The sequence below is a fragment of the Dermochelys coriacea genome, chromosome 20 (genome assembly GCF_009764565.3).
Source record: "Dermochelys coriacea isolate rDerCor1 chromosome 20, rDerCor1.pri.v4, whole genome shotgun sequence".
NCBI lineage: Eukaryota > Metazoa > Chordata > Testudines > Dermochelyidae > Dermochelys > Dermochelys coriacea.
The window spans coordinates 9,947,100-9,974,854 of record NC_050087.2 but is presented as its reverse complement, the minus strand read 5'-3'; the positions used below and the strand labels follow the sequence as shown (position 1 = coordinate 9,974,854).

The 27,755-nt window shown below is 46.0% G+C and overlaps 1 protein-coding gene across 4 annotated transcripts; it reads right to left on the bottom strand.

Annotated features, from left to right (window-relative positions):
• Positions 1-347: 347 nt before the first annotated feature.
• Positions 348-26,681, bottom strand: LOC119846155 (gametocyte-specific factor 1-like). Of its 4 annotated transcripts, none has more exons than XM_038379425.2 (9): positions 26,499-26,681; positions 25,424-25,458; positions 24,503-24,611; positions 18,310-18,410; positions 15,058-15,184; positions 13,592-13,676; positions 13,071-13,136; positions 8,446-8,540; positions 348-2,984 (listed from the first exon to the last, which is right to left on the bottom strand). In XM_038379425.2, exons 3-9 carry the CDS (start codon positions 24,522-24,524, stop codon positions 2,971-2,973), a joined length of 510 nt encoding a protein of 169 aa, XP_038235353.1. In that variant the 5' UTR covers positions 24,525-24,611; positions 25,424-25,458; positions 26,499-26,681; the 3' UTR covers positions 348-2,970. The 4 variants fall into 4 exon arrangements, with proteins under 4 accessions (XP_038235353.1, XP_038235354.1, XP_038235352.1 ...); XM_038379426.2 differs by lacking the exon at positions 26,499-26,681 and adding an exon at positions 25,631-25,647; XM_038379424.2 differs by lacking the exon at positions 25,424-25,458.
• Positions 26,682-27,755: the final 1,074 nt, after the last annotated feature.

The following is a 27,755-nucleotide window of genomic DNA, read 5'->3' as shown; positions in this document are numbered from 1 at the left end:
ATGGATCTTTTAGATCAAAACTCAACCCAGCTTCTGATAACAAGTTAGCTGTAAGGTCACATGTACATGTTGTTAATGTCCTAAGGTGGGGCAGGCAGGGTAAGGTCAGAGCTTGTCACTATGAGTGCTGCGGGTGACAGGCTGGGACAAGACACAGCATTGACTGACAACAGGGGGATTATTTCCATGATCACATAGTGGGGGGAAGGGGTACTATGCCCTAAACCCAGCTGAGAATTTTCTTGCCCTTTAATACCAGAGAGTGGGAGTCTGAGACACATGCAGCTTTGGCTTAACTGCTCCACTGAAGCCAGCACCTTCCACTAGAGTCACCAGGAACAGTCAGGGTCTCTACACATGGAAGTCTCCCAGAATAGCGACATCTGTCTCAGGCCCCATGTAGACATACTATTCTAGAATACGAGTGCCTTTTTCTCACTTTGGAGGTGGATTAAGTTTTAAACTAAATTAGAAAAGGATACTCTTATTCAGCAGTAAATGTCCACACAGGGAGTTACTCCGGAACAGCTATTTCAATAACTTTCCCACTGTAGACAAGCTTGAAGGCCAACACCAAGCCCTTTGGGAAATCCCAGAGGTAGCTCCAGGCAACACTGTTTCAATTCCTGCCCTGGTGCTGATGGGCATGCTCAGTGTCTGAGGTCTGTGCACCTTTCTGCCTCCACAAATCTTTGAGGCAATGTATCAGAATAGCTTGCCTAAAAGAAGTCCCATGACATCTGTCCTCTGGAGGCGAACATGCTGACCTAACAGGACACGCAGAATGCATTCTATGGAGGCGTTACAGAATGTGCCAATCTGGAGTGTGGAGGTTAGTGACATGCTGCCAATATTGTTAGGGAGAGTTATTCTGCATGCACTGGGATTTTCACAGACTAGTTTTAATGGCCAAATTAAAGATGTATAGTTTGCTTTGCTGCTAAGAAGTTGACTACTAAACTCTGCCTTCAAGAGAAATATGTTCAAGTTGCAAAGACTTAAAAAACTACGCAACAAGTAATGCCAATGGAGGGGAAGCTGCTACTTACCTGTTATCACAAGTTAAGACATTTCTCTCATCGGGTTTGCAATTGGGACCTATTAAACCACAATGCCAAGAGTGGAACACTGAAATCCCTCCCAAGAGAGTATCTCGTGGATGCAACAATGGGTATATGAAGAGTTCACTAACCAGAGCACATATTTATTTCTTGTCAGAATGGCAGGGTGGCAAAAGGGGATTTTGCTACACTTGCCTTCTGACCAAACACACTTCACTCCCTCAAAGGGCCAGCCCCATAGTTGTTTCCATGGTGACAAGCGGATGTCAAGCGTAGGATTATTCTTCCTGTGCAGGATCAAGCAGTGATGCTAGGCTAAGAGCGAGGAGGGGCCTTTGCTCTTTACTCAGAAGATCAAATCTTCTCTTTTGCGCGGTGGAGGGGAACAGGACAAGACAGGTTTGACTAGAATGTGATGGGCCACATCCTATGTCTGGCTGACATGCCGATGCTGGAGCCAGCCGGGGACAGAAACATCTTCTAGTGTAATTAATGCAGGCTAAGGACTACTTGAAACTATGCTGACTACCACAGTTCTCCCGAGACTGCTCTTTGGGCCAAGAATGGCTGGAGAGTATGATGCTTTAGGGAGACCCACTCCAGCACTTCTCTGCCCCAAGAGAAGGGAGCAGGTAGCATGAAACTCGTTATGCCAGCTTGATGTCAGGGAAATTCCTGGCTGCCCTCTGTTCTCTTTGCTCTGCTGGAGAGACACAGATGGGACAGAGCTTCTGGCTGGATATTCTCCAGATATGGATACGCTTTAATGTTATCCAGATCACGTGACACCAAGTGTTAGACTGGGGGATGTTCCAGCATGCGTAATGTTCCTGCCACCCCAGCCCTGTCCTTACAACAATTAACATTCCCTCACCTTCTCCATGAAGCACAAGGACACCCACATATGCCCCTGCTCAGAACTAAATGGCACTCCCTATGACGGAGTACAAAAATCATTTGCAAGCCCCCACAGCCCAAGAGAGTCTGAGCAAGACTAGAGAGGGGCACCAGGCCAGAGGTGCTCAAGCAGCAGCATGCACTGGGCATCACATATGTGAAGTGTGATGTTAGGGCTGCCATGGTGGGAGGGCACAGTGCAACTGTTTTATTGATAAGGCAGCCACTTTTCAGCAGAATCCCCCATCCCAGCTCCCTTACAAATGAACTTTTAGGCCTAATCAAAACAGCAATGAGAATATTTTGTTTTAAAGGCTTTTTGCTTTGACTCCCCCATACACCATCTACAGTCTGAATGGCAGCTCCTTTTTCACATCTAGGTGGGTGGGCATAACAGGCAGGCCTTAGAGCTGCAGCTGATCTGACCCTGGGACACACAAGGACTAGCACACATTCAAGGTCTCTGGAGGGAAACTTAGAGGGAACCAAACATTCAGATGCCTAACTTCCCATCAGGGAGAGATGTACCACTGAGAGCTTACCCCCAGTGTGGGCTCACATGGACCAATGGTCTGACCTGGCACAGCAATCCCTATGAGAGAGACGTATCATCAGCACCACGCAGTGGTAAACAGCTGCAACACATTTAAATCCAAAGACATGCAGGGCTTGAGCAATGATTTACACAAACACCCAACAGGAGGTAACTTGTAGAGCATGCTGATCCAGACAGTTTGAACTCTGCTAGCTCCTTGGCATCAGCGTGTGTGGAGTTAGTTTTTGAGGGTTTAATTTCTGATATCAAGGGTTAACAGCATTCTGTCTAATTACCTTGGTCGGGATAATTTCGGGACAGCAGCCGATATGTGAAGGACAGTTCTGCAGGAAGGTTAGGGCTGCGAGTGCTTAGCCAACACAGAGGGAATTTATAAGTGTGAGTCTCCTAACCAGCACCTCACATTTCTAAAGGAAACGGATGATGAGCACTCAATAGCAGCCTCTTCTCTGGTCTTCAGTTACCAGCTCCTGCAATTAGATTAAAAAGCAAGACATTTTAGATAATCAACAATAGCAGCTCTAACATCATCCCCCAGTTGTAAGCATCAGACAAGCTGCTTTGGACTCAGTCTAGATCCACAAGCTACCCCCTCACCAAAGTCAATCACTGTGTTGAAACTGACAGGTTTCATAATAGCAGCCGTGTTAGTCTGTATTCGCAAAAAGAAAAGGAGTACTTGTGGCACCTTAGAGACTAACTTTTATGCTCTAATAAATTTGTTAGTCTCTAAGGTGCCACAAGTACTCCTTTTCCTTTTGTGTTGAAACTCAGACACTGGGACTGTTCTTCCACACTCGTGCTCAGAACCAGGCAGTTTGCAGTCTCACCAAAGCAAAGCACTCCTCATGCTACCATCACCAGAGCACAAGCAACACCTGTACTAGCACAGGGGAGCTAGCGTTTTGCTCCTTGGTCAGCATACCAGGAAGTAGGGGAATGGGACTGGAGGCCTGGATAAGGGCTTAGGGGCCCTTTCATATACACAGAGAAGGGCGGAGTTTATTAGACAAACTGTTCTGTTTACAAGCAACATGCAGGAAAAGCTCCTTAACTGGAGGAAGCAGATGTCTCACTGCTCTATATAGAGTCCCAATGTATGGTGGTGGTGCTGTTATTCCTACCCCTTTGACTGTGCTCATGCAAGACCAGGACTAGTGCCCAACCTGAGCCCAGAGCTCAGCATTAGTTCCTTCCCAAAAATAGACCCAGACTGTCTGGTTGGAGCTCAACACCTTCAGTGGAATGAAAACCAAGCAACCGTCCTTACTGCTGTGACTTTGGGAGCTGACCCAGCAGAAGAAGGCTGATCCCGTGTATCAGCCCATAGTGAAATGATTCATTAAGAAAGATCAATTATGAAGCACAGGTACGTTCTGTAGGTCTCCACAAAGCCCTGCTAGACTGGATCCTCACCACACCTTGGCTAGAAAGCTAGCTAAAGCTTTATATGACCAGCTGCTCTATTTGGGCATGCTAAGGGTCGTTACCACACACTTGGAGTAAGTCCTTCTGCTTTAGCTCACTCTCAACCAATCCAAATGTACACAGACACACCTGAACTCATCTCCAGTGTGTGTTTATCAATGCTGTGACCTTCAGGCACTGAGCGAAGCCATTCCCCCTTTCACCCAAGTATCCTCCTTAGAAAACCTCATCTCACAAGATTAATGTACTAGAAAATCTAATCAGATACAGGTGCACACAATCCCAAGGTGGCCTGCCCATACAGTGACAAGACTGATTGCAGGTTTTGTCTGTGAAATGTTCCAGTACCTGTCCAATGATACATGTGGACTCTCCACCTGGAATCAGGACACCTACTTTCCAGCATCTGGAAATGGTCGACTATTCCATACCACAGCCAGCCAGCCCATAGTGATGACCGTAGCAAAAGCTGATGAGCAGTTGTTTTTCAAGTACCAATTTCCCATCCATGCACTTCAGCATAGAAAAAAAGCAGAGAGCTACCGACAACACACTCTGTACTCCCTAGACACATGCACCCAGCAGGTTTTATTGTGGAATTGGTACAATAACCTGGGCTGGCTGTCTGCAAAATTATGGGAGGTGATTAAGCATCTGGTTGTACCTAACAGGTCTGGTTAAAAAGGAGTCCAAAAGAGAGGTGTTTTGAAGGCAAAATGCAAGCTTCACTGCTGCTCTAAGTACTGGGGCACTTTTAAAGTTTAGTTCTGGCTTGAAAAGCGAGGATATTAGACAGTTCCCTTTACTCTCACCTGCTACTTATGTGCATTTGTTTGTTATCTTTCTGCTTACTTTACTGACCAAACTACTTCTGCTAGCACTGCAAAGCCAGCACAGCTGAGAGGGAGAGCTGGCTTGTGCATAGCCAGATTAATCAAACTGAGTTCCAGCTGCAGAATCTCTAATTCTTGGCAATGCACAAGCCAGCGTGACTTTCAGATTCTTACTTGGATTCTAAGCTCTTTGGGGAAGGGACTGTCTTTTTGTTCTCTGTTTATACAGCCCTTAGCTCCATGAGATCCTGGTTGTACCAACAATATAAATAATATCTTCATGAATTTTCTGGCCTAACACCTGAGGAAAACTTGGGAATTAATCATCTCTCTCTTGGCCCCCTGCCCATGTGTTTTATGTAAGGCTGCTTTTGATAGGAGAACTGCACTTAAAGGGTAAAAAAAAAATACCCTGCTTGGTGCAAAGGAGTCGATTAGCATAGTGTATTACAATTTTCAGATTTTTCTTAAATCAGATTACAACCAGACTATTAGACATTATGCATTTGAAATGTATTCATCACTCAGCACCTCAGAGTTACAGTTACATGAATCCTGACCTGCTAGCTCAAAATACAGTGCTAAAAATAAACTACAGAAATAAGCTTCACACCAAGCCCCCATTTATATGGAGTGTATTTTGCACTGCAAATAACTGTGTCCATGATGCTGCATTCTCAGTTCATTCACGCTTTCGCCTGGCAATTTACAGCAGGCATCAAGTAACGGGTGTATTTCAATGGGGATCTCCTGCAAAAATGGAGGCCTGTTTTTTTTAACTGGCAAATTCCTACCCAAAGTGTAAACCCTAATAATGGTATTTTGTGCTTCTCCATCACCTTTCACCTGAGGATGCTTTAAGTCACATGTTTATCTTCTCAGATAACTAGTAATACTTAACTTGCAGGGTAAGTATTACTATTCCTCCATTCTGTAGATGGGGAAACTGAGGCACAGGGAGCTTAAGTAACTTGCCCAAGATTAAGGAGACAGTCTCTGTAGCAAGTGGGGCTCACACTGGGAACAGATGCTCAGATCACAGAACCTCCGTCATATACTCAGAAGTAAAAGACCATAATCCTCCCTAATGTTTAAATTAATGGCTACTTCAAAGGAATTCTCTTGCAAAATCTTGCTTTCTTTCAAGCCACAGGCATCGCCAGAACAGGACAGCTTTATGGCCAGTCTGTCACAGCTACAGTTTGACAAGGGGACCAAGAAAAATGCTCAATGGGTCACACCTCCTTCCAGTTAGTGCTTGTTGCTGTTTAAGGGGTAAAAGATTTTCAATTAAGTATAGTGCAAGTACATGAAACTCCCTCCCTAAAATCCAGATGGCATGGAATACCACCAGGCTGTTTAATAATAGTTACTCTGAACTCAATGCTTTGGGGATCGGGCTCTTGGGACACTGAGCAACTGAATCAGTTTTTAAAGAACAAAACCTTGTGAAGAGTCATATATGGCAAGAGCTCATAAGAACATAAGAGCTGCAATACTGGGTCAGATCATATTCCATCTTGCTCAGTGTCCTGTCTCCAACAGTGGCCCCTACCAGAGCTTCAAGGGGAGTAACACAACAGAGCAATTATGCAGTGATCCCACCCTTCTCTTCCACTCCCAGCTTCTAGCAGTTACAGATTTAGAGTCACTAAAGCATGGGGTAACATCCCTGATCATCTTGGCTATAGCTATTGATGGAGCTATCCTCCATGAACTTATCCAATTCTTGCTTAAACACAGTTACACTTTTGGTCACCACAACATCCCATGTCAATGAGTTCAAAAAGGTTAGTTGTGCACTGTGTGAAAAAGTACTACCTTTTGTTTGTATTAAACCCGCTGCCTATTCATTTTATCAGGTGACCTCCTGGTTTTTGTATTGTGTGAAATGGTAAATAATTCTTCTCTATTCACTTTTTCTACAACAATCATGATTTTATAGGCCTCTATCATATCCCGGTTAGTCATCGTTTTAGTCTCTCCTTGTATGGAAGCCATTCCAGGCCCTGATATTTTTACTTCTCTTTTCTGAACCTTTTCCACTCCCCACAGCCTGACGTCAGTTTCAGAGACCCTCATCCCCTCCACTGGCATGACATGTAGCTGACAGGAAAGCAGGACAGCCATGCAGCAAAGGGCTGAGATAGGGCATTCAGAGTAAGGCATGGAGCTGAAGCTCAGGATCAGACTCTGGGAGAGATAACAGCCATTTCAGCACATCAGGGATGGACTCAGATGACTGAGAAAAATGCCAAGTCTTGAGCCCACACTCCCAAACAACTACAATAACTCATCCATAGACACCGCTGGGAACAGACCCAGGCTTGCATATAGGGGAAATTTACCAACATTTACTCCAGGGAGAATTTTGTGCCATAACACAGTGCAGAATTTGTACAAATTTAATTCCCCCCCAGAGCAGAATTAGTGCTGCAAAACTGCTGGCTGTCAGTAGCAGATGCGGGCCCTAGCAGAGCCTGGCTCTCCAGCTTGCAAATACATGACACTGCCAGGAGGAGGGGGAGCTGGACTTTTCCATGCAGGTGCAATTCCCAGCACGTCCTGAAGGAAGGAAGAGGCATGCAGGAAACTCCGTACAAGCCTGGGATCCAGCATCAGGATGTTTGTCCCTCTGGATCTCTGGGTGGTAGGGTGTGCAGGTATCTGGGGGACTAAGGGGGTGCCCCACTGTTGGACTCTGGGAGCGTAGGGGGTGTGGATGTCTAAGACTGGAGGGACAAAGATTTGCCCAAGATGGGCCCAGCTGATGTGTGACACACTCAGACAGGTGCCCAACAAAAGCATAACAGAGAAACAGGAACTGGGTTGTTGTAGGAATTTCTTTGACTCTCTGCTCCTGGGGGAATCTTTTTTGCTGTCTGTATTGTTAGAAACATACTGGCTGACGGGTATTTTGAAATAAGATACCAAAATAATTGAAACTGGTGTGATTATATTGTTATTTTGACAAAAAATATGCAGAATTTTAAAATATTGTGTGTAGAATGTTTAATTTTTTAGTGCAGAATTCCCTCAGGAGTACACATTACTACACCACTATGTCAGTGACTTCCTACGTGAACACTTATTCCAAACAACAATGGCCTTTTCAGTTTAGATTACATCCCCTTGGAAGTAATAATGGTAGGTTTCCCTGGATAGACACACCCTAGCTATAAGATTTCAATCAAGTTTTGCAAAACCAAACGCTACAGCTGCTACACACGTGTACAGCTTCCACTGACTTCAGTAGCAGCTATACCAGAAGAGCTACAACCGTGTTGAGCTCCACTGTGCCAAACTCAGACCCGTTTGTAAGCCTCAACTTTTGTTCAACCAATAGCGGTGAATAATTTAGATGTCAGATGCTATAGTAATGGGGGCAATACATGGAGCCTGACAACCTTTGACATAATGCCGCCTACAGCAAAATAAAACCTGGATACAGAAGACACTCCATCCACTACAGAAATGCAGCTGCTTCTAGGGAGGATTACAGAGCTCTCCATCTCCACTTGCTGATGGTGGTAATAAAAGCATTTAAGTTTATGTAGGAGAATGCTGACACACGGAATAAAAATACAGCGAAAAGTTATCCCGTTCCACTTTGAGCTAACATGTAGGTCCCAGCTTACAGCATGAGGAGATGACCAGCCTTTGTACTTACTGCTTTTCCAGGATAGGCTATATGGCAAGGACTTGGGTGCTCTCATGCCTGACATTAGGTTACTCTTTTGTTCCATTACTACGCTGGACCCAGAGCTGAAAGAGATCAAATACGAATTATCCTACACATGTGTACTTCTTTTAGCCAAGTACCTTTTACTATAAATATTCAAGTATTTTTCTAAAACTGAAGACAGAGTATGTTAATTTAAACAAACCTTCATGCAATCAGAACAGTTACTTCTCCTCGCAAAGGCTAGAGAAAAGTGTACAACATGTTGATGCCAATCCCCAGAATCAGTCATCCAGACAAGAAAGAAATAAACCAAAGACAGCAAGAAAAATCAGAGTTAAAGCTTGATCATCAGTATTGCACAGCCCTCAACTGTAAATGGCATCTCGGCACACATGCCCTAGTCGTCTCTATACATGCAGATGTCTAACAGTGAATGCCAGTGAAAATGAGATAGGATCAGAGGCTAAAATAGGGAAAGAACAAGTTAAAAATTACTTAGACAAGTTAGATGTCTTCAAGTCAGCAGGGCCTGAGGAAATGCATCCTAAAATACTCAAGGTGCTGACTGAGGAGATATCTGAGCCATAAGCAATTATCTTTGAGGGGCAAATATAGTGCCAAATCTATAAAAAGGGGAATAAGGACAACCTGGGGAATTACAGACCAGTCAGCTTAACATCACTACCGAGAAGATAATGGAGCAAATAATTAAGCAATCAAATTGCCGAATCCTACAAAATAATAAGGCGATAAGGAACAGTCAGCATGGATTTGTCAAGAAAAAATCGTGGCAAAACCTACCTAATAGCTTTCTTTGAAAGTGTAACAAGCCTTGTGGATGGGGGAGGGTAATGGTAGATGTGGTGTATCTTAAGTTTAATAAGGCTTTTGATACTGTCTTGCATGACTTCCTCATAAACAAACTAGGGAAATACAACCTAGATGAAGTTCCTATAAGGTGGGTGAATAACTGGTTCGAAAATCGTTCCCAGAGAGTAGGTGGTTCACAGTCAAGCTGGAAAGGCATATTGAGTGGGGTCCCACAGGGATCAGTTCTGGGTCCGGTTCTGTTCAGTATCTTGAGCACATTTATAAAGTTTGCAGACAATACCAAGCTGCAAAGGGTTACAAGTACTTTGGAGGACAGGATTAAAATTCAAAATGATCTAGACAAACTGGAGAAATGGTCTGAAGTAAATAGGATGTGCAACACTCCATATTCATCATAATATTCATATATCATAATATCCATATTCATCATAATATTATTATTAGGATGATTATGGCATAATTATGATGTTTTGTACAAGATACGTCTTGTAAGGTGTCATTGGAAATATATGATTTGCTGAATATGATTATCCTATTTGTATGCATGTATCATTTTTGTATCTGAAGTTATGAATATTGACTAGGTATCTGTATTTCAAATGGGCTTACTCTGGAAAACACCCACAGCCAGCCTTTCAGGTACAACAATGAAGAAGCCAAACAGTGCTAATGGTTCAACAACAAAGACAATGGGCTGTGGAAATAGCTTAGCCTTCCTGTGGAAGGCCAGTCTGTAAGTTATGGCTGCTATGACTCTGCAAGGGCATGTGACCAGCCCACACTTCTGGACTCCATTTGGGGTACCTGAATTTTTCCACAAACTGGTCTGGGAACCAAGTTTGAAACAGAGCTCCTGCCATATGAAAAAGCTATATAAGGCAAGGAGTGACATTGTTGGTTGTTCTTTACTTCCCCACAACTCAACAGAGAGAAACTCCAAAAGAAAAAAAAGTCTTGAAACGGGGTAGGAGATCCCAAGCTGCAAAACAAATGCAGCTTGTCCCTTAAGAATCTGCAAGTCTGACTGCATCATGAGCCACAGTGAGAATTTGCTAATTCATATCCAATCTTTCTAGTATTTTAGGCTGAAAATCTCTCTTTTGTAGTTAATAAACTTTTTTGCTTTATCTAAACTGGTATGCCTGTGGGGGAACTGAGTAATAAATTCATACTGGTTGGGGTTTTGATCAGAGCAGGACAACTCTGGGGTCCCAGACTGGGGTTTTTTTTGGCTGTAGCCTCTCTATTGCTGGATCATGCAGTGGCTGTCCAGAGCCTGCATGAAACTGCAGCTGGGTGTATCCCTACCTGTGTGAATGCTGGTGGGAGTGTAGGACCCGGAGCAGTCTATAGCCTGTCACAGCAGCACAGTGCTGAGAGGGAGCCCAGGCTGGTGAGTCAGAGGGCTCAGTGGAACCCCAGTCCCAGGTGGCACCCCTGGGGGAACCCATCGCAGGATGAAATTCAGTAAGAACAAATTCAGAGTACTCCACTATCAGCTGCACACATACAAAATGGGAAATGACTGCCTAGAATGGAGTACTGAAGAAAAGGATCTGAGGGTCATACTGGATCACAAGCTAAATATGAGTCAACATCATTCTGAGATGCATTAGCAGGAGTGTTGTAAGCAAGATGCGAGAAGTAATTCTTCTACTCTACTCCATGCTGATAAAATGTCAACTGGAGTATTGTGTCCAATGATTGGTGCCACATTTCAGGAAAGATGTGGACAAATTGAAAAAATTTCAGAAAAGAGCAACAAAACTGATTAAAGGTCTAGAAAACATGACTATGGGGGAAGATTGAAAAAAATTGGGTTTGTTTAGCCTGGAGAAGAGAAGACTGAGGAGGGACATAACTGGTTTTCAAGTAGATAAAAAGTTGCTACAAGGAAAAAGGAGAAAAACTGTTCTCTTTAGCCACTGAGAATAGGACAAGAAACAATGGGCATAAATTTCAGCAAAGGCGGTTTAGGTTTGACAGGAAGTTTTTTCTTTTGTCCAAGTGGTTGAGTACTGGAATAAATTGCTTAGGGAGGTTGCAGAATCTCCATCACTGGAGATTTTTAAGAGCAGGTTAGTCAGACAACTGTGAGGGATGGTCTAGATCAGTTGTTTTCAAACTTTTTTTTCTGGTGACCCAGTTGAAAAAAATGGTTGATGCCCGCGATCCAAAGGAGCTGGGGATGAGGAGTCTGGGATATGGGCAGGTCTCAGGGCTAGGGCAGAGAGTTGGGGTACAGGGGTGAGGGCTGCGGCCAAGAATGATGGGTTCAGAGTGTGGGAGGGGGTCAGGGCTCTGGGCTGGGGCTGCAGGTTCTGGGCTAGGGGCCAGGGATAAGGGGTTTGGGGTGCAGGAGGGTTTGGGGGGGCTCAGGGCTGGGGCAGGGATGTGGCGTTACCTCGGGAGGCTCCTGGTCAGCAGTGCAGCTGGGGTGCAGAGGCAGCTTCCTGCCTTTCCTGGCACCGCGGACCACGCTGCGCCCCGGAAGCGGCAAGCAGTAGGTCCGGCTCCTAGGCGGAGACGTGCAAGTGGCTCCGCATGGCTCTTGCCCACAGGCATTGCCCCACCTAGCTCCCAGTGGCCGGGAACTGGCCAATGGGAGTACAGAGCCGGTGCTCGGGGCGGGGGCAGTGCATGGAACCCTGGGGCTCACCCCCCCACCTAGGAGCTGGACCTGCTGCTGGCCGCTTCCAGGGTGCAGTGTGGTGTTGGAACAGCTAGGGATTAGCCTGCCTTAGCTAGGCAGCACCACCGACGGGACTTTTAATGGCCCAGTCAGCAGTGCTGACGAGAGCCGCCACGACCCAGTGCCTTTCGTTCCGCAACCCAGTTCTGGGTCACGACCCGCGGTTTGAAAAACCACTGGTCTAGATAATACTTAGTCCTGCCATGAGTGCATGGGACTGGACTAGATGACCTCTTGAGGTCCCTTCAGTCCTACAATTTTATGTGACTGTTACAGGCTGTAGAAGGCCATATGTTGATGACCTCTGATTAGACAGGTAAGGCACAGTACAATGATTTGGGTGTTCAGGGGTGAGACAGAGATAACGACCAGACACATTATGCTTCATTTTCCAAACCTGCATTGTGATTACACAAACAACAAAGGTTTCAGAGTAGCAGCCGTGTTAGTCTGTATTTGCAAAAAGAAAAGGAGTACTTGTGGCACCTTAGAGACTAACAAATTTATTAGAGCATAAGCTTTCGTGAGCTACAGCTCACTAGCTGTAGCTCACGAAAGCTTATGCTCTAATAAATTTGTTAGTCTCTAAGGTGCCACAAGTACTCCTTTTCTTTTTACAAACAACAAAATGATTATTTCTGACTCAGGTCATGAGAGATTAGATTAGCTGTCAGAAGTTTAAACCTAAATTACTTAACAGCTGACATCAGTCTGCATGTTTATCAAGCCCAGCATAACAATTTAGTGTTTCATAAGCCCCCAACAAATATATAACCAATGGGGATTGAATCCAGGACCATCAGCACTAGTAGTACTACAGTAGAACTAGAGGAGTAACCATTATCTGGTAGCAATGGTATGTTCTTATACTCTCATATGGACCTGCTACTAAAAGGAGACAGGAAACATTGACCCAGGGGCACAGGAATGTTGAGTCATGCCAGTGGGAAGGCCCTCACCATCACCCCAAAAATAGGATTCATAAAGTAAATTGCATCTTCCCAACAACACAGAAGCATGAGTTAAAAGTAGTTTGAAAGCACATCTTTTATGGAAAACACTGTCACAAGAAATACACCTTTGCTACCTGTTGTTTACGCCACTACTGAATGTGCCCCAAACGAAAGTAGAATTTGATTGCTCCTGTAGATCTGCCAAAAGGAAACAGACATCATTGTGGCTCAGTACTGAGTAACTTCTGCAAGCGTCATAGCAACATAAAATAAGAAATATGGCAGAGACGCTGCTAGGTTTACAAAACAGGATGAGAATTTTCTAAGGCTTGGCATAAGTGACAGCAAAGCAGACATTTAATTGAGAAATATAAAGTGTAAAGGTTATCAATTTTCATTTTCATCGAAGCACAGATGGTGCAACAGACTATATGGAAAACAACAGAAGTTTTGTAGAGAATAGAAGGCATGTGGAAGAGCCTGTGAAGCAGGAGAATTTAATTTGTTCAGGGACTGTATAATTGGATGTCCCAACACATGATCTGTGCAGAAGGATCTATGGGACCTCTCTCTCCTAGTCCATGACTTCTTTGGGGGCAAGAAGAAGGGAATAGCAAGGCACTGACAGCCCGTGTCAACCACCTACTTACTTACCTTAGCCCAATCTTCGTCACATGGGGGCGGCTGCCACATGCTGACAATGTTCGTCTTCTCTCCCTGGCAATTATTCGACTGACTCACTTAAGCAAAGAAGATTCTAGTGAGAAAATCTTTTTGGATAAATAAAATCCTATTTTAGGGACATTAATCATTTTTGACCTAGCGTAGAATAGCTCTAGGCCTTGGAGAGAGCAGCACACACTGGAAGCTGATCAGTTACTCCCCCAGTCTTAGGAGCAAAACTCTTGAGGGGCCAGGGGATGGACCCCTTGAAGGTAGCAAAGGGGGACACAAAATCCTGAAACCCTTTGTGGGCCATACCTTAGAGGCCTATATATTGCCTAACTCAGAAACTTTTGCTACAACACCGAATGTTTGGCAAGCCAAATCAAATGATCTGGCAGGGTGGATGTGGCCCCCATTTGCCAATGTCTGCTTTAGGCCTTTTCTAAAGCTAAACAATTCTGCACACATTTTTAAGCAATGGTGCAGCTGCTCCAACATACTAATTGGGAGAGGGTTCAGGTGTGTTTCTACCGTGCGTGTCACAAAAAAAACTGCTCAGGGTTTTTTCAACCACTGTCAGGCTCTACGCCCTGTCTACATTAACATGCATATCATTGCTATCTTCAGTACAACTCTACTTTTGCCAGAGAATAGGTATGTTTTCCAGTGTAGTGATAGCCATATAGATATCAGTGTTGGGAGGAATTGGAACACGACCCACATAGCCAAGTGATTTAGGTGCTGGCTGACAGACCTGGATAAGTGGAACTCCTCATCACAGAACAGACAGCATGGGCAGTGGTAGGGAAGCTTTTCCCATAGTCCCCTCCCCAACCTGCCCCACTCTGACTGGAGGAACCCAACTCCTGTTGGGAAAGTTATTCAGCCTCCCTGGCTCAGTCATGGCTTTTCTGCTAAGATAGTCAAGTAGGATGCAACAGAAGTGAGGACTGTTATGACCTAGACACTTATCCATTAAGAACTGGACTGAGACCAATTTATTTCACATATGCCACTAGACAGTCTATAAAGTATTTTTGGTCACTATCAGGTCAGATCTACACTGGAGAACCCACCTCTCTCATGGCCACTATCTTTCCTCTCTAAGCCATCCAGATTTCCAACTAGATCTCATTCAACACACATAGTTTAAGGCACAATGCACAATTCCCATTTTAATGCTAAAATCTCTGGCAGATAACACATGTAATGCAAGCCAGTTGCCTCTCAGATGCTTAGGAGAATTTGCATGGACACAGAATGAATGAAACTCAAGTCTTCAAGGACTCCCTGCTGCTTCGGGATCACGAAGCACTACAGGTAAAGGGTTGCTTATGGAATAATAGAGCATTAAAACAAATCTAACACTAACAGCAAAAGTAACGTTAGAACTCTGTTAGCTCAAGAGTTCCTAAAGCGAGTTCACAGAGCCAAAGAAGTCTAATATTTTCTCACCAATGTCTTCCTCAATGCAGCTTTTGTCATCACAGCTTGATATATGATGGCTGATCTCAGCTCTAGGAACCTGATGGCGGGCATTAAAGGGGCATGTGGCTAGCTGCTTTGCAATTTCAGGGTGGTTCTAGAGAAACAGAAAAAGCATGTGCTATCTCACTGAATTCACCCAAACCCTTGTGTTTTCTAATGTGTTGTGCAATCTGCATCCTGAAATAGGTTGAAAAAATTAAAACAAGGAAAACCAAACTTAGTTCAGGTCCTGAGCACAAAAAGCAGTGGAAAAACAGCAGAGCATACACATCCTTTATGATAACGGCCTATGTTTGTTTATTTTTACATTTAAACTATACCCTGAATTTATCTTATTGAAGATCAGCCCCAGAACAAGCACAGTGAAACTGTTTGCAGTGTCATCACTGGCATGGTTCAATGCACAGATGAAATTGCCCTAAAAAGCCTACATGGGGAGTAAGTGCTTTGAAACCCTAAATAATTCAGCCACTTTATTTTTAAATTAAGTAAGCCACAAACTAGAGAAACAAGAAGAAAGTCAAAGGCAAGTGTGGGCCCCTTACTGAACAATGAAGGCAAATGAGGGACAGAGGATGTGGAAAAAGCTAATGTCCTTTTTTTTTGTCTCTATCTTCATGAACAAGGTCAGCTCCCAGACTACTGCACTGGGCAAGCACAGCATGGGGAGGAGGTGACCAGCCCTCTGTGGAGAAGAAGTGGTTCAGGACTATTTAGAAAAGCTGGACGCGCTGCATCCGAGAGTGCTAAAGGAGTTGGCGGATGTGATTGCAGAGCCATTGGCCATTATCTTTTGAAAACTCATGGCGATCGGGGGAGGTCCCGGATGGACTGGAAAAAGGCTAATGTAGTGCCTTTCTTTAAAAAGGAAAGGAGGGAGGATCCTGGAACTACAGGCCACTCAGCCTCACCTTAGACCCTGGAAAATCATGGAGCAGGACCTCAAGGAATCAATTCTGAAGCACTTAGAGGAGAGGAAAGTGATCAGGAACAATCAGCATGGATTCACAAAGGGCAAGTCATGCCTGACTAATCTAATGCTTCCATGACGAGATAACTGGCTCTGTGGATGAGGGGAAAGCAGTGGATGTGTTATTCCTTAGCAAAGCTTTTGACACGGTCTCCCACAGTATTCTTGCCAGCAAGTTAAAGAAGTATGGGCTGGCTGAAATGGACTATAAGGTGGAGAGAAAGCAGGCTAGATTGTCGGGCTCAATGGTAGTGATTCAATAGCTCCATGTCCAGTTGGCAGCCAGTATCAAGTGGAGTGCCCCAAAGGTCGGTCCTGGGGCCAGTTTTGATCAGTAACTTCATTAATGATCTGGAGGATGGCGTGGATTGCACCCTCATCAAGTTTGCAGGTGACACTAAACCGGGAGGAGAGGTAGATACGTTGGAGGGTAGGGATAGGATACAGAGGGACCTAGACAAGTTGGAGGATTGTGCCAAAAAAGAAATCTGATGAGGTTCAACAAGGACAAGTGCAGAGTCCCTGCACTTAGGACGGAAGAATCCATGCACCGCTACAGACTAGGGACCGAATGGCTTGGCAGCAGTCTGCAGAAAAGGACCTAGGGGTTACAGTGGACGAGAAGCTGGCATGAGTCAACAGTGGGCCCTTGTTGCCAGAAAGCCAATGGCATTTGGGATGTATAAGTAGGGCATTGCTAGCAGATCTAGGGACGTGATCGTTCCCCTCTACTCGACATTGGTGAGGCCTCATTTGGAGTACTGTGTCCAGTTTTGGGCCCACACTACAAGAAGGATGTGAAAAATTGGAAAACATCCTGCGGAGGGCAACAAAAATGATTAGGGGACTGGAACACATGACTTATGTGAAGAGGCTGAGGAATTGGAATTGTTTAGTCTGCGGAAGAGAAGAAAAAGGGGGGATTTGATAGCTGCTTTCAACTACCTGAAAGGGGATTCCAAAGAGGATGGATCTAGACTGTCTCAGTGGTACCAGATGACAGAATGAGGAGTAATGGTCTCAAGTTGCAGTGGGGGAGGTTTAGATTGGATATTAGGAAAAACTTTTCACTAGGAGGGTGGTGAAGCACTGGAATGCGTTACCTAGGGAGGGTAGTGGAATCTCTGTTCCTTAGAAGTTTTTAAGGTCAGGCTTGACAAAGCCCCTGACTGGGATGATTATTTGGGGATTGGTCCTGCTTTGAGCAGGGGGTTGGACTAGATGACCTCCCGAGGGTCCCTTTCAACCTGATATTCTATGATAAGTCTCTGCCTGCGCTAGAGCTTAAAGGTCTTTGCAGTTAATTTAACCCTGCTGAAACAGGGAGGGAAGTTACTCAATGTTCCAGCTGAGGCCACATCTATATTGGGAGCATTTGCCAGTATAGGTAAACTAGTGTGGACATAGAAGAGCACTACTGTCCCCACTGAATGAAGAGCCTTTACCCTTAGAAAAGAGCAAGAATACAAAGAGGAAGAACCCACTCCTCAGGCTTGCTCTGCATGGCTTTTATATACTATAGCTATGTTGGCTAGGGTGTGATTCCTAAGCAATACAATTATACCAGTACATCATGTTAACATGTGGATGCAGTTATACCGGCATAAGCGTGCTTATATCAGTACAACTAATATACACTAGCACTAGAGAGGTTAAAATAAGATACTAGACTGAGAGGACAAAAGGAGCAGATTCTCCTGTTAAATATATTGCATTCTCGCCCAGGATAGAAGACAGAGTGTTTCAGACAGATGTACACTGAAGAGAGTTATTAGCAATATAAAAAAAAGATGGCTTAGCAGCTGTACTACTCTGATTGCAAAGTAAAGAATTAACTGCAACATCAGATCACTTCTGCTTTGGCCAGCCAGAAGGTATCCATATAACACTGGTTGCATTTGCTCCATGGCCCTGAAGTGGGAAGTAAATACCCTGGTCCCATGAGTGAACTGTTGGAAGAGAATAGGATCCCATCACTGATCTAGGTATTCTGAAGAACTTGTTTTGCCTTTCTTCAGGGTAAATGCACTAATCTGAAGGGCATTACTAAATATGAACTGGATGCTTTTACTAAGTGGTAAATGGATGAGAAAGATAAATATGAAATAAAGACGGTTTCTTCCAGCCTAATAGCAAGTGAATGCATCCTTCTAGCAAAAGGCAGCACAGCATACTGAGCTCACCATGCATTAGCATTTACAAAAATATGATTTCCCAAATGCATTAGAGACCTTAACATCCCATCCTACCTTCCTGCACTTTATAAGATGATAGGGAAACCGACAGGCCCTGATTTGATGATAGTTATCATAGGGACATTGTATTAACTTCTCTGGATCCAAAGCATCAACTGGAAGAGAAGGAATAAAAAGACAAAAGAAAACATTCTGTAAAACAAGATCTAAGCTCATCATCAACACAATTAACAAGTGTGGAAACATACTAGGTACTGGAGCTGCCCTCTAACAGGGTTAAGCTATCAATTTTTAATAGCCGAGACAAAAATGTTAAATTGGCACTCATTGTGTGTACCCAACCAAATTCACTTCGGATTTTTGAGGAATGGAACATTAAATTAAAAATGAGGAAAGTGCAATCAGTAGTGCAGAGTGGCTAGTACATATTAATGACTGTACTTATGCAGAACATGAGTTGGAAAAAACACTATAAAAACCCTTGAAGCTACCACATTAGCTAGTTGTATAGTAGTGACATGCTAAGGACTGGCAGAAGCATGGCATTCTGAAGTAAATCCTTTTGCATTTACCTTCATACTCCAAGGCCATCTCTGCTGGATTAAGAAAAAAATCAAACTAAAAACAAACATGTCTGGAGTTAAGGATGCAATTTGCACTACAGTGCACTTGGCCCTGTAAAGTGCAGAGGTTGGCAGGTGCTTAAGAGCCCAATACTCACTGAACATAGTGAGGGCCTAAGTCACAGGCACTTTTTGAAAATGTTCCTCCTAGTCCATACTATGACCCAGAGACAGGCACTTAATCACTTAACATTACACAGAAGGGACAAGGTAGGTGAAGACCAACTTCTGATAGCGAGAGAGACAAGCTTTCAAGCATACACAGACCTCTTCTTCAGGATTCAGTTTGTGTCCATGCAGCAGCTTTCTTGCCATCACAAATGCGTCTCCCCTCACACCTTCCATGCTATTTATCCATGTTTGTATCAGTGTACAGAGGGCATGCACAGAAAGGAACATGGGCCAACGGACTGTGGGAGGTTTTCTAGATAGCTGGAAGTAAGGGGGACTGGCCAGATTGATTACATAAATCAGTGTTTTTCAACCTTTTTGATACCAGGGACCAGCTTAGAATCATAGAATATCAGGGTTGGAAGGGACCTCAGGAGGTCATCTAGTCCAACCCCCTGCTCAAAGCAAGACCAACACCAACTAAATCATCCAAGCCAAGGCTTTGTCAAGCTGGGCCTTAAAAACCTCTAAGGATGAAGTTTCCACCATCTCTCTAGGTAACCCATTCCAGTGTTTCACCACCCTCCTACTGAAATAGTGTTTCCTAATATCTAATCTAGACCTCCCGCACTGCAACTTGAGACCATTGCTTCTTGTTCTGTCATCTGCCACCACTGAGAAGAGCCTAGCTCCATCCTCTTTGGAACTACCTCTTTCAGGTAGTTAAAGGCTGCTATCAAATTCCCCCTCACTCTTCTCTTCTGCAGACTAAATAACCCCAGTTCCCTCAGCCTCTCCTTGTAAGTCATGTGCTCCAGCTCCTTAATAATTTTCATTGTCCTCCGCTGGACTCCCTCCAATTTGTCCACATCCCTTCTGCAGTGGGGGGACCAAAACTGGACGCAACACTCCAGGTGTGGCCTCACCAGTGCCAAATAGAGGGGAGTAACTACTTCCCTCGATCTGCTGGCAATGTTCCTACTAATACAGCCCAATATACCATTGGCCTTCTTGGCAACAAGGGCACACTGCTGACTCATATCCAGCTTCTCATCCACTGTAATCCGCAGGTCCTTTTCTGCAGAACTGCTGCTTAGCCAGTCGGTCCCTACTCTGTAGCAGTGCATGGGATTTCCTTCCTTCCTAAGTGCAGAACTCTGCACTTGTCCTTGTTGAACCTTATCAGATTTCTTTTGGCCCAATCCTCCAATTCGTCTAGGTCACTCTGGACCCTTCCCTACCCTCCAGCGTATCTACTTCTCCCCCCAGGTTTATGTCATCTGAAAACTTGCTGAGGGTGCAATTAATCCCATCATCCAGATCATTAATGAAGATACTGATCAAAACCAGCCCCAGGACCGACCCTTGGGGCACTCTGCTTGATACCAGCTGCCAACTAGACTTGGAGCCATTGATCACTACCCGTTGAGCCCAACAATCTAGCCAGCTTTCTACCCACCTTTAGTCCATTCATCCAATCCATACTATTTTAACTTGCTAGCAAGAATACTGTGGGAGACCATATCAAAAGCTTTGCTAAAGTCAAGATATCTCACATGCACTGCTTTCCCCATATTCACAGAGTCAGTTTTCTCATCACGGAAGGCAATCAGGTTGGTCAGCATGATTGCCCTTGGTGAATCCAAAGCTTGCAGCCTTTCTAAACAGCATCAGGGAGATCTGAGGGTCAGGCCATTGAGAAAGATTAACACAGGTACTTAGGACAAATGGTTACTTGTGACGAAGTGGAAAGTGTCTTAGTGTTTGTATGAATACTGTGCACGCCTCAGTTTTCCCTATGTGTTGCACAAGTAACTAGGTGGTGGGATAAGGGTGTGTGATCTTTGCAGATACCCCGAGAGGGAAGGTGCAAGTGCTCTCGAGCTCCCTGGGCCCTGACAATAGTCGTACCCTGGCAACTGATTGCCGGGGCCCATCCTCTGACACAGCCAGTCGGAGGAATTGGAGAAAAAAAGAGAGGTGGAGACCAGGGACCGGTTTGCCTGGGGAACAGCATACAGGATGGAGGAGGGGAAACTGGGTGTAACTGTAGGTGGGCTGCTGGAGGCTGGTCAGGCTCCTCGTTTGGGACTCGGGAGGAGAGCCCATGGCTCTGGCTCAAGATGAACTTTGCTGTAACTTTCTGCTTTCTGTGCTAACAAGATTCTGCTCTATGCTGTGTTCCAAACGACTAATAAACCCTTCTGTTTTACACCGCTGGCTGAGAGTCACTCCTGACTGCTGAAGTCAGGGGTGCATGGCCCCTTTGGAGGGCATGTAAGGTTTCCCCAGGTGTCTTATTCAGGTGGCTCACTGCAGGGAACTTATGGCGTGAGACAGGGATGCTGAATGCTCCGAGGTCAGACGGAGGAGGAGCTGAAGCCCAGGAGGCTTGTCCTAGTGAGAGTGTGCCCCGAGGGGTAGTCACACTGCAAGAGGGTCCTGGTCTGGGGGCTAGTCTTCACCAGATTCACTGCAGCTGCGCTAATGTAGGGCAGTAGTGTAAGCGCACTATGTAGACCAGAGAGTGCTTTCCTGTCAGCATAATTACTCCACCTCAGCGAAAGCTGGAAGCTATGACAGAATGAGAGTGTGTCCCACTGACTTAGCGCTGGTGCGGACAGCTCAGAGGGGTGGCTTTTTCATATCCGAGACCGACATGAGTCACATCAAATTAAGCGGAAGCGTACACAAGCCCTGAACTTCATTCAGTGGTTCCAGAGCACCAAGCCCATCCATCCATGAACTACTATAGGGGGGAAAAACATCCCCAATGCATCAAACCAACACCATATACCTGGCTAGGCCTCTGGAGAGGGCAACACCCTTACCTGACCATGGTACTAATTAGGGCCGTTGATTAATCACAGTTAACTCATGCGATTAACTCAAAAAAAAAATTATTAAAAAAATGAACCACAGTTACATTTCAATTAGTATTCTGTTGTGTATTAAACATTTTTGGATGTTTTCTACATTTTCAAATATCTTGATTTCAATTACAACACAGAATACAAAAAGGTACAGTGCTCACTCTATTCTATTTATTAGAAATATTTGCACTGTAAAAATGATAAACAAAAGAAATCATAAAAAGAAAAGGAGTACTTGTGGTACCTTAGAGACTAACAAATTTATTAGAGCATAAGCTTTCGTGAGCTACAGCTCACTTCATCGAAGTGAGCTGTAGCTCACGAAAGCTTACGCTCTAATAAATTTGTTAGTCTCTAAGGTACCACAAGTACTCCTTTTCTTTTTGCGAATACAGACTAACACGGCTGTTACTCTGAAACCTGTCAAAAGAAATCATATTTTTCAATTCAGCTCATACAAGTACTGAAGTGCAATCTCTTTATTGTGAAAGTGCAACTTACAAGTGTAAATTTTTGTGTTACATAACTGCACCCAAAAAACAATGTAAAACTTTAGACCTTACAAGTCCACTCAGTCCTACTTCTTGTTCAGTCAATCACTGAGAGAAACAAGTCTGATGACACTTACGGGAAATATGCTGCCCACTTCTTATTCACGTCACCTGAAAGTAAGAACAGGAGTTTGTATGGCACTTTTGTAGCCGGCATTGCAAGGTATTTACATGCCAGAGATGCTGAACATTCGTATGCCCCTTCATGCCTTGGCCACCGTTCCAGAGGACGTGCTTCCATGCTGATGACACTTGTTTAAAAAAATAATGGGTTAAATAATGTGTGACTGAACTCCTTGGGGGAGAGCGGTGCGCCCTCTGCGCTGTTTTACCCACATGCTGCCACAGATTTCCTGTTATAGCAGTCGCAGATGACGACCCAGCACATGTTGTTCATTTTAAGAACACTTTCACTGCAGATCTGACCAAATGCAAAGAAGGTACCAATCTGAGATTTCTAAAGATAGCTACAGTACTCAACCCAAGGTTTAAGAATCTGAAGTGCCTTCCAAAATCTGAGAGGGACGAGGCGTGGAGCATGCTTTCAGAAGTCTTAAAAGAGCAATATCCCAATGTGGAAACTATAGATCCAAACCACCAAAAGAGAAAATCAACCTTCTGCTGGCAGCATCTAACTTAAATGATGAAAGTGAACATGTGTTGGGCCACGCTGCTTTGAATCGTTATTGAGCAGAACTCATCATCAGCATGGACACATTATCTCCTGCAAATGTAAACAAACTTGTTTGTCTTAGCAATTGGCTGAACAAGAAGTAAGACTGAGTGTACTTGCAGGCGCTAAAGTTTTACATTGTTTTGTGTGAGAATGCAATTTTTTTTTGTACATAATTCTACATTTGTGAGTTCAACTTTCATGATAAAGAGATTGCACTATATTACTTGTATTAGGTCAAGTGAAAAACACTTTTGTTTTTTGTACAGTATAAATATCTGTAATAAAAAAATAAATATAAGTGAGCACTGTACACTTTGTATTCTGTGTTGCAATTGAAATAAATATATTTGAAAATGTAGAAAACATCCACAAATATTTAAATGGTATTCTATTATTTTTAAGTGCGCGATTACATTTTTTAATTGCTTGACAGCCCTAGTACTAACAGGATATTAACCATGTTGCGTCTGTAGCAAAAAGCATTTTGGAGTCAGCCACTGGTAATAAAGTCAATTATGAATTATGGCAAGGACAGGGCCCCAATAAGAACAGTCACTTTACTGGGATGATCTCCAGGAAACTAATTTAGGCCCCGTCTGCACAAGACATGACTGTAGCTTTATAACCAGTTTGTACCCCACCCAGCAAATTTGATCTGCTAGTCGGATCATCCATTTCTCCAGACCACAGACATGCTGCAGCTGGGGGACATAGTCCACTAGGTCAATGTGGGAACCCACAAACCATGATGCACACTGTGGAGGACTGCAAAATGGCAACTTCCTGGAGGTCTTCATGCCTTGAACATCACTGGTAAGAACGCTGCAGCTTGGTCGGATTGCATACGCTAAATAAATAAAACCAACCACACACAGCTGAGTTACGCCCCCACTCCAGCCTTCCTGGCTCAAAAAGGTTGGGGCATGATGTAGAGTATCTGCACCCAATACTCTGCCTAGAAGCATTTGTCTCAGTACACCCAGTCCACGACCCAACAACTACATATTACCCAGCCAGTCTCACACCCACCTTGCAAAACCTAGGTATTGTTTCTTGCTGTGATATTGACCCACATAATCCTTTATTGCCTCTAAAGTTTGTGCGCTTTTGAATTGCAAGACCACCACTGCACCTGGTTTTGGATCCCAGAATGAAAAAATTTGAGAACTGCTGCTCTAATACACAGAAGCATATATTCACCAAACTTGATGCCTATAGCGGAAAGTTACTCCACTCCCTCCTTTAACCAAGCGTAAGATACTTTAATACTTTCAAAAATCTAAGCGGTCTCTCACTGTATCTTTGCAGGAACCATGAATAGAAACACAGAATTGTAGGACTGGAAGGGACCTTGAGAGGTCATCTAGTCCAGGTCCCTGCATGAATATTAGAAGTCAGCAAAGAAACACTTACCATAGTTGCCTTCTAAATCCATTTTACTGATGCTGAAAGAACTGAAGGTTTGTTGGAGGACCCTTTGAGCCAGTCTCTGAGTGTCACTCTCCTTCTCAAAATATCAACCCTACAGATGAAAAATGAGGGGATTCACAGATTTCTAAGGCCAGAAGAGACAATTATGATAATCTAGGAGTGGTTTTAAACCTGTCACCTGCAAATCCCTGGGGGTCCACAGACTATGTCTAGGATTTCCAAAGGGGTCCTGCACCTCCATTCAAAAAATTTTAGGAGTCCTCAAATGAAAAAAAAGTTGAAAACTACTGATCTAGGCTGACCTTATGTATAACACAAGGCATAGGACTGCCATGAATTAATTCCCATTTGACCTAGAGCAGATCTTTTTGAAATCAAAATTGGATGTCTTTCTAAAATTTGATGGAGAATCTACAACAGCTGGCAATTTTTCCAGTGGTTAATTATCCTCACTGTTAAAAACCTTATTTCCATTCTGCGTTTTTCTAGCTTCAACTTCCAGGCACTGGAAATAACTTTGAAGTTATTTCAAATTTATCCATCACAGCTACTAAGTGTCAAAGATCAACTGCACTACAGCAACTGGTAGACTTTACATCTACGCTGTGCATGCACAGGATACAAGCTGATTCTTGGTGACCCATGTATAACATGGGGTACTAGGAACCACGTATTCTTGTGCTCCACAGAGAAAAGGTTTCCTCCAAGATGCTAAAATCCACAGATTTCTGTCTGAAACATCCTCTTTTCCCAATACATTTAAGAGGATTCAAAGAACCAGTTCCCAAGAAAAATTAAGCCATGTATTTGGGGAGCTCAGTTATCTTTTCTTATACACGCTTAAAGTAATACTCCATCCTGAGCCCCTCCACCTGCCTGACAGGTCAACACTTTTACACCTACCTTGCGGCTCATGATCTGTATGAGGAACTTTGTTCCTGATGTTTTAATTAAAACAAACAAGCAAAAAACGCAAAGAGTTAGATTCTCTCCTGTCTTCACTGCAATTCATACAAATTGAATGCATCAGTCATCTAAAAAAATCCCTCCCCCCAACATTATAAGTCTAAATAAGACAGAATTTAAAGGACCGCACAGTCTAGAGACAACCTGAATCTCAGATTTGGTTACCCATCAGAAAACATGTTTGCTACCTCGCCGGCCCGGCCGGGAGCGGGGGTCGGGGGGGGAAGGGCTACCCGGCCGAGGAAGGGGGGGGAGGAGGTCGGGGGGGGGAAGGGCTACCCGGCCGAGGGAGGGGGGGGGAGGAGGTCGGGGGGGGGAGGGCTACCCGGCCGGGGGAGGGAGGGGAGGAGGTCGGGGGGGGGGAAGGGCTACCCGGCCGGGGGAGGGAGGGGAGGAGGTCGGGGGGGGGAAGGGCTACCCGGCCGGGGGAGGGAGGGGAGGAGGTCGGGGGGGGGAAGGGCTACCCGGCCGGGGAGGGGGGAGAGGAGGTCGGGGGGGGGAAGGGCTACCCGGGGGGAGGGAGGGGAGGGGGTCGGGGGGGGGAAGGGCTACCCGGCCGAGGGAGGGGGGAGAGGAGGTCGGGGGGGGGGAAGGGCTACCCGGCCGGGGGAGGGAGGGGAGGAGGTCGGGGGGGGGAAGGGCTACCCGGCCGGGGGAGGGGGGGAGGAGGTCGGGGGGGGGAAGGGCTACCCGGCCGAGGGAGGGGGGGGAGGAGGTCGGGGGGGGGAAGGGCTACCCGGCCGAGGGAGGGGGGGGGGAGGAGGTCGGGGGGGGGGAAGGGCTACCCGGCCGAGGGAGGGGGGGGGAGGAGGTCGGGGGGGGGAAGGGCTACCCGGCCGAGGGAGGGGGGAGAGGAGGTCGGGGGGGGGGAAGGGCTACCCGGCCGGGGGAGGGAGGGGAGGAGGTCGGGGGGGGGAAGGGCTACCCGGCCGGGGGAGGGGGGGGAGGAGGTCGGGGGGGGGAAGGGCTACCGGCCCGGGGATGCTGAGGGGAACCCCGTGCGAGCCGTTACCCAGCAGACTTTGCGCCCAACCGGCGCGTGGTCTTAGCGCGAAGGCGGCTCCGCAGCGGGCTCTGCGAGGCTCCCCCCACCGCGGCGTGAGACCAGAGCGAGGCTCTAGCCCCCCCTTGGGCACCACAGCGAGGCTGCTCAAGTCAGCCCGCCCCGTGCAAGGGGCGGCGCAGAGCGGGAGGGGCCTGGGCACTTGGCGCAGGGGTCAGTTAGCGCCCCCCAGGGTGGGGCTTGGATTGGAGCGGGCCGTGTTGGGAGGGCGGGGCGAATAGTGGGAGTGTGGCTAAGGGCCATGGTGCAGGCTGGGACCGCAGTGGTGGCAGGGGATGGTAGAGCAGTGCATGCTGGGAAGGTGGATAAGAGGTGGACTGGTGCAGGCTGGGACAGCAGATATGGGGCAGGAGCAGTGCATGCTGGGAACGTGGGTAAGAGGTGGAGCAGTGTATGCTGGGACAGCAGCTGATGGGGGAGCAGTGCACTCTGGGAGTGCAGCTTGAGGGCCTGGGAGCTGTGTATGCTTAGGGTTACCAACTTTCTAATTGCACAAAAACAAACACCCTAGCCCTGCCCCTGCCCCTTGTCCCCACTCACTACATTCCCCTCCCTCCGTGGCTCGCTCTCCCCCACCCTCAATCACTTTTGCTGGGCTAGGGCAGGGGATTGAGGTATGGGAGGAGGTGAAGGCTCTAACGGGGGGTGCAGACTCTGGGGTGGGACCAGAAATGAGGGGTTCAGGCAGGAGGGGGCTCTGGGCATGGGCAGGGAGTTGGAGTGCGGGAGGAGGTGAGGGTTCCAGCTGGAGTGTGGGCTCTGGGGTAGAGCTAGGGATGAGGGGTTTGGGTTGTAGGAGGGGGCTCCAGGCTGGGGGGTGGGACGGAGGGATTCAGAGTGTGGGAGGAGGCTGTGGGTTCAGGCAAGGGGTTGGGGTGTGGGAGAGAGTGAGGGCTGGGGCTGAAGTCTGTGGGCTGGGGCCGGATGAGGGGGTTGGGATGCAGGAGGGGGCTCCAGGCTGGGGGGTGGGACGGAGGGATTCAGAGTGTGGGAGGAGGCTGTGGGTTCAGGCAAGGGGTTGGGGTATGGGAGAAAGTGAGAGCTGGGGCTGAAGTCTGTGGGCTGGGGCCGGATGAGGGGTTTGGGATGCAGGAGGGGGCTCTAGGCTGGGGCCAAGGAATTCAGAGTGCGGGAGGGGGCTGTGGGTTGAGGCAGGGGGTTGGGGTGCAGGAGTGGGTATGGACTCCAGGTGCAGGCTTTGGGGTG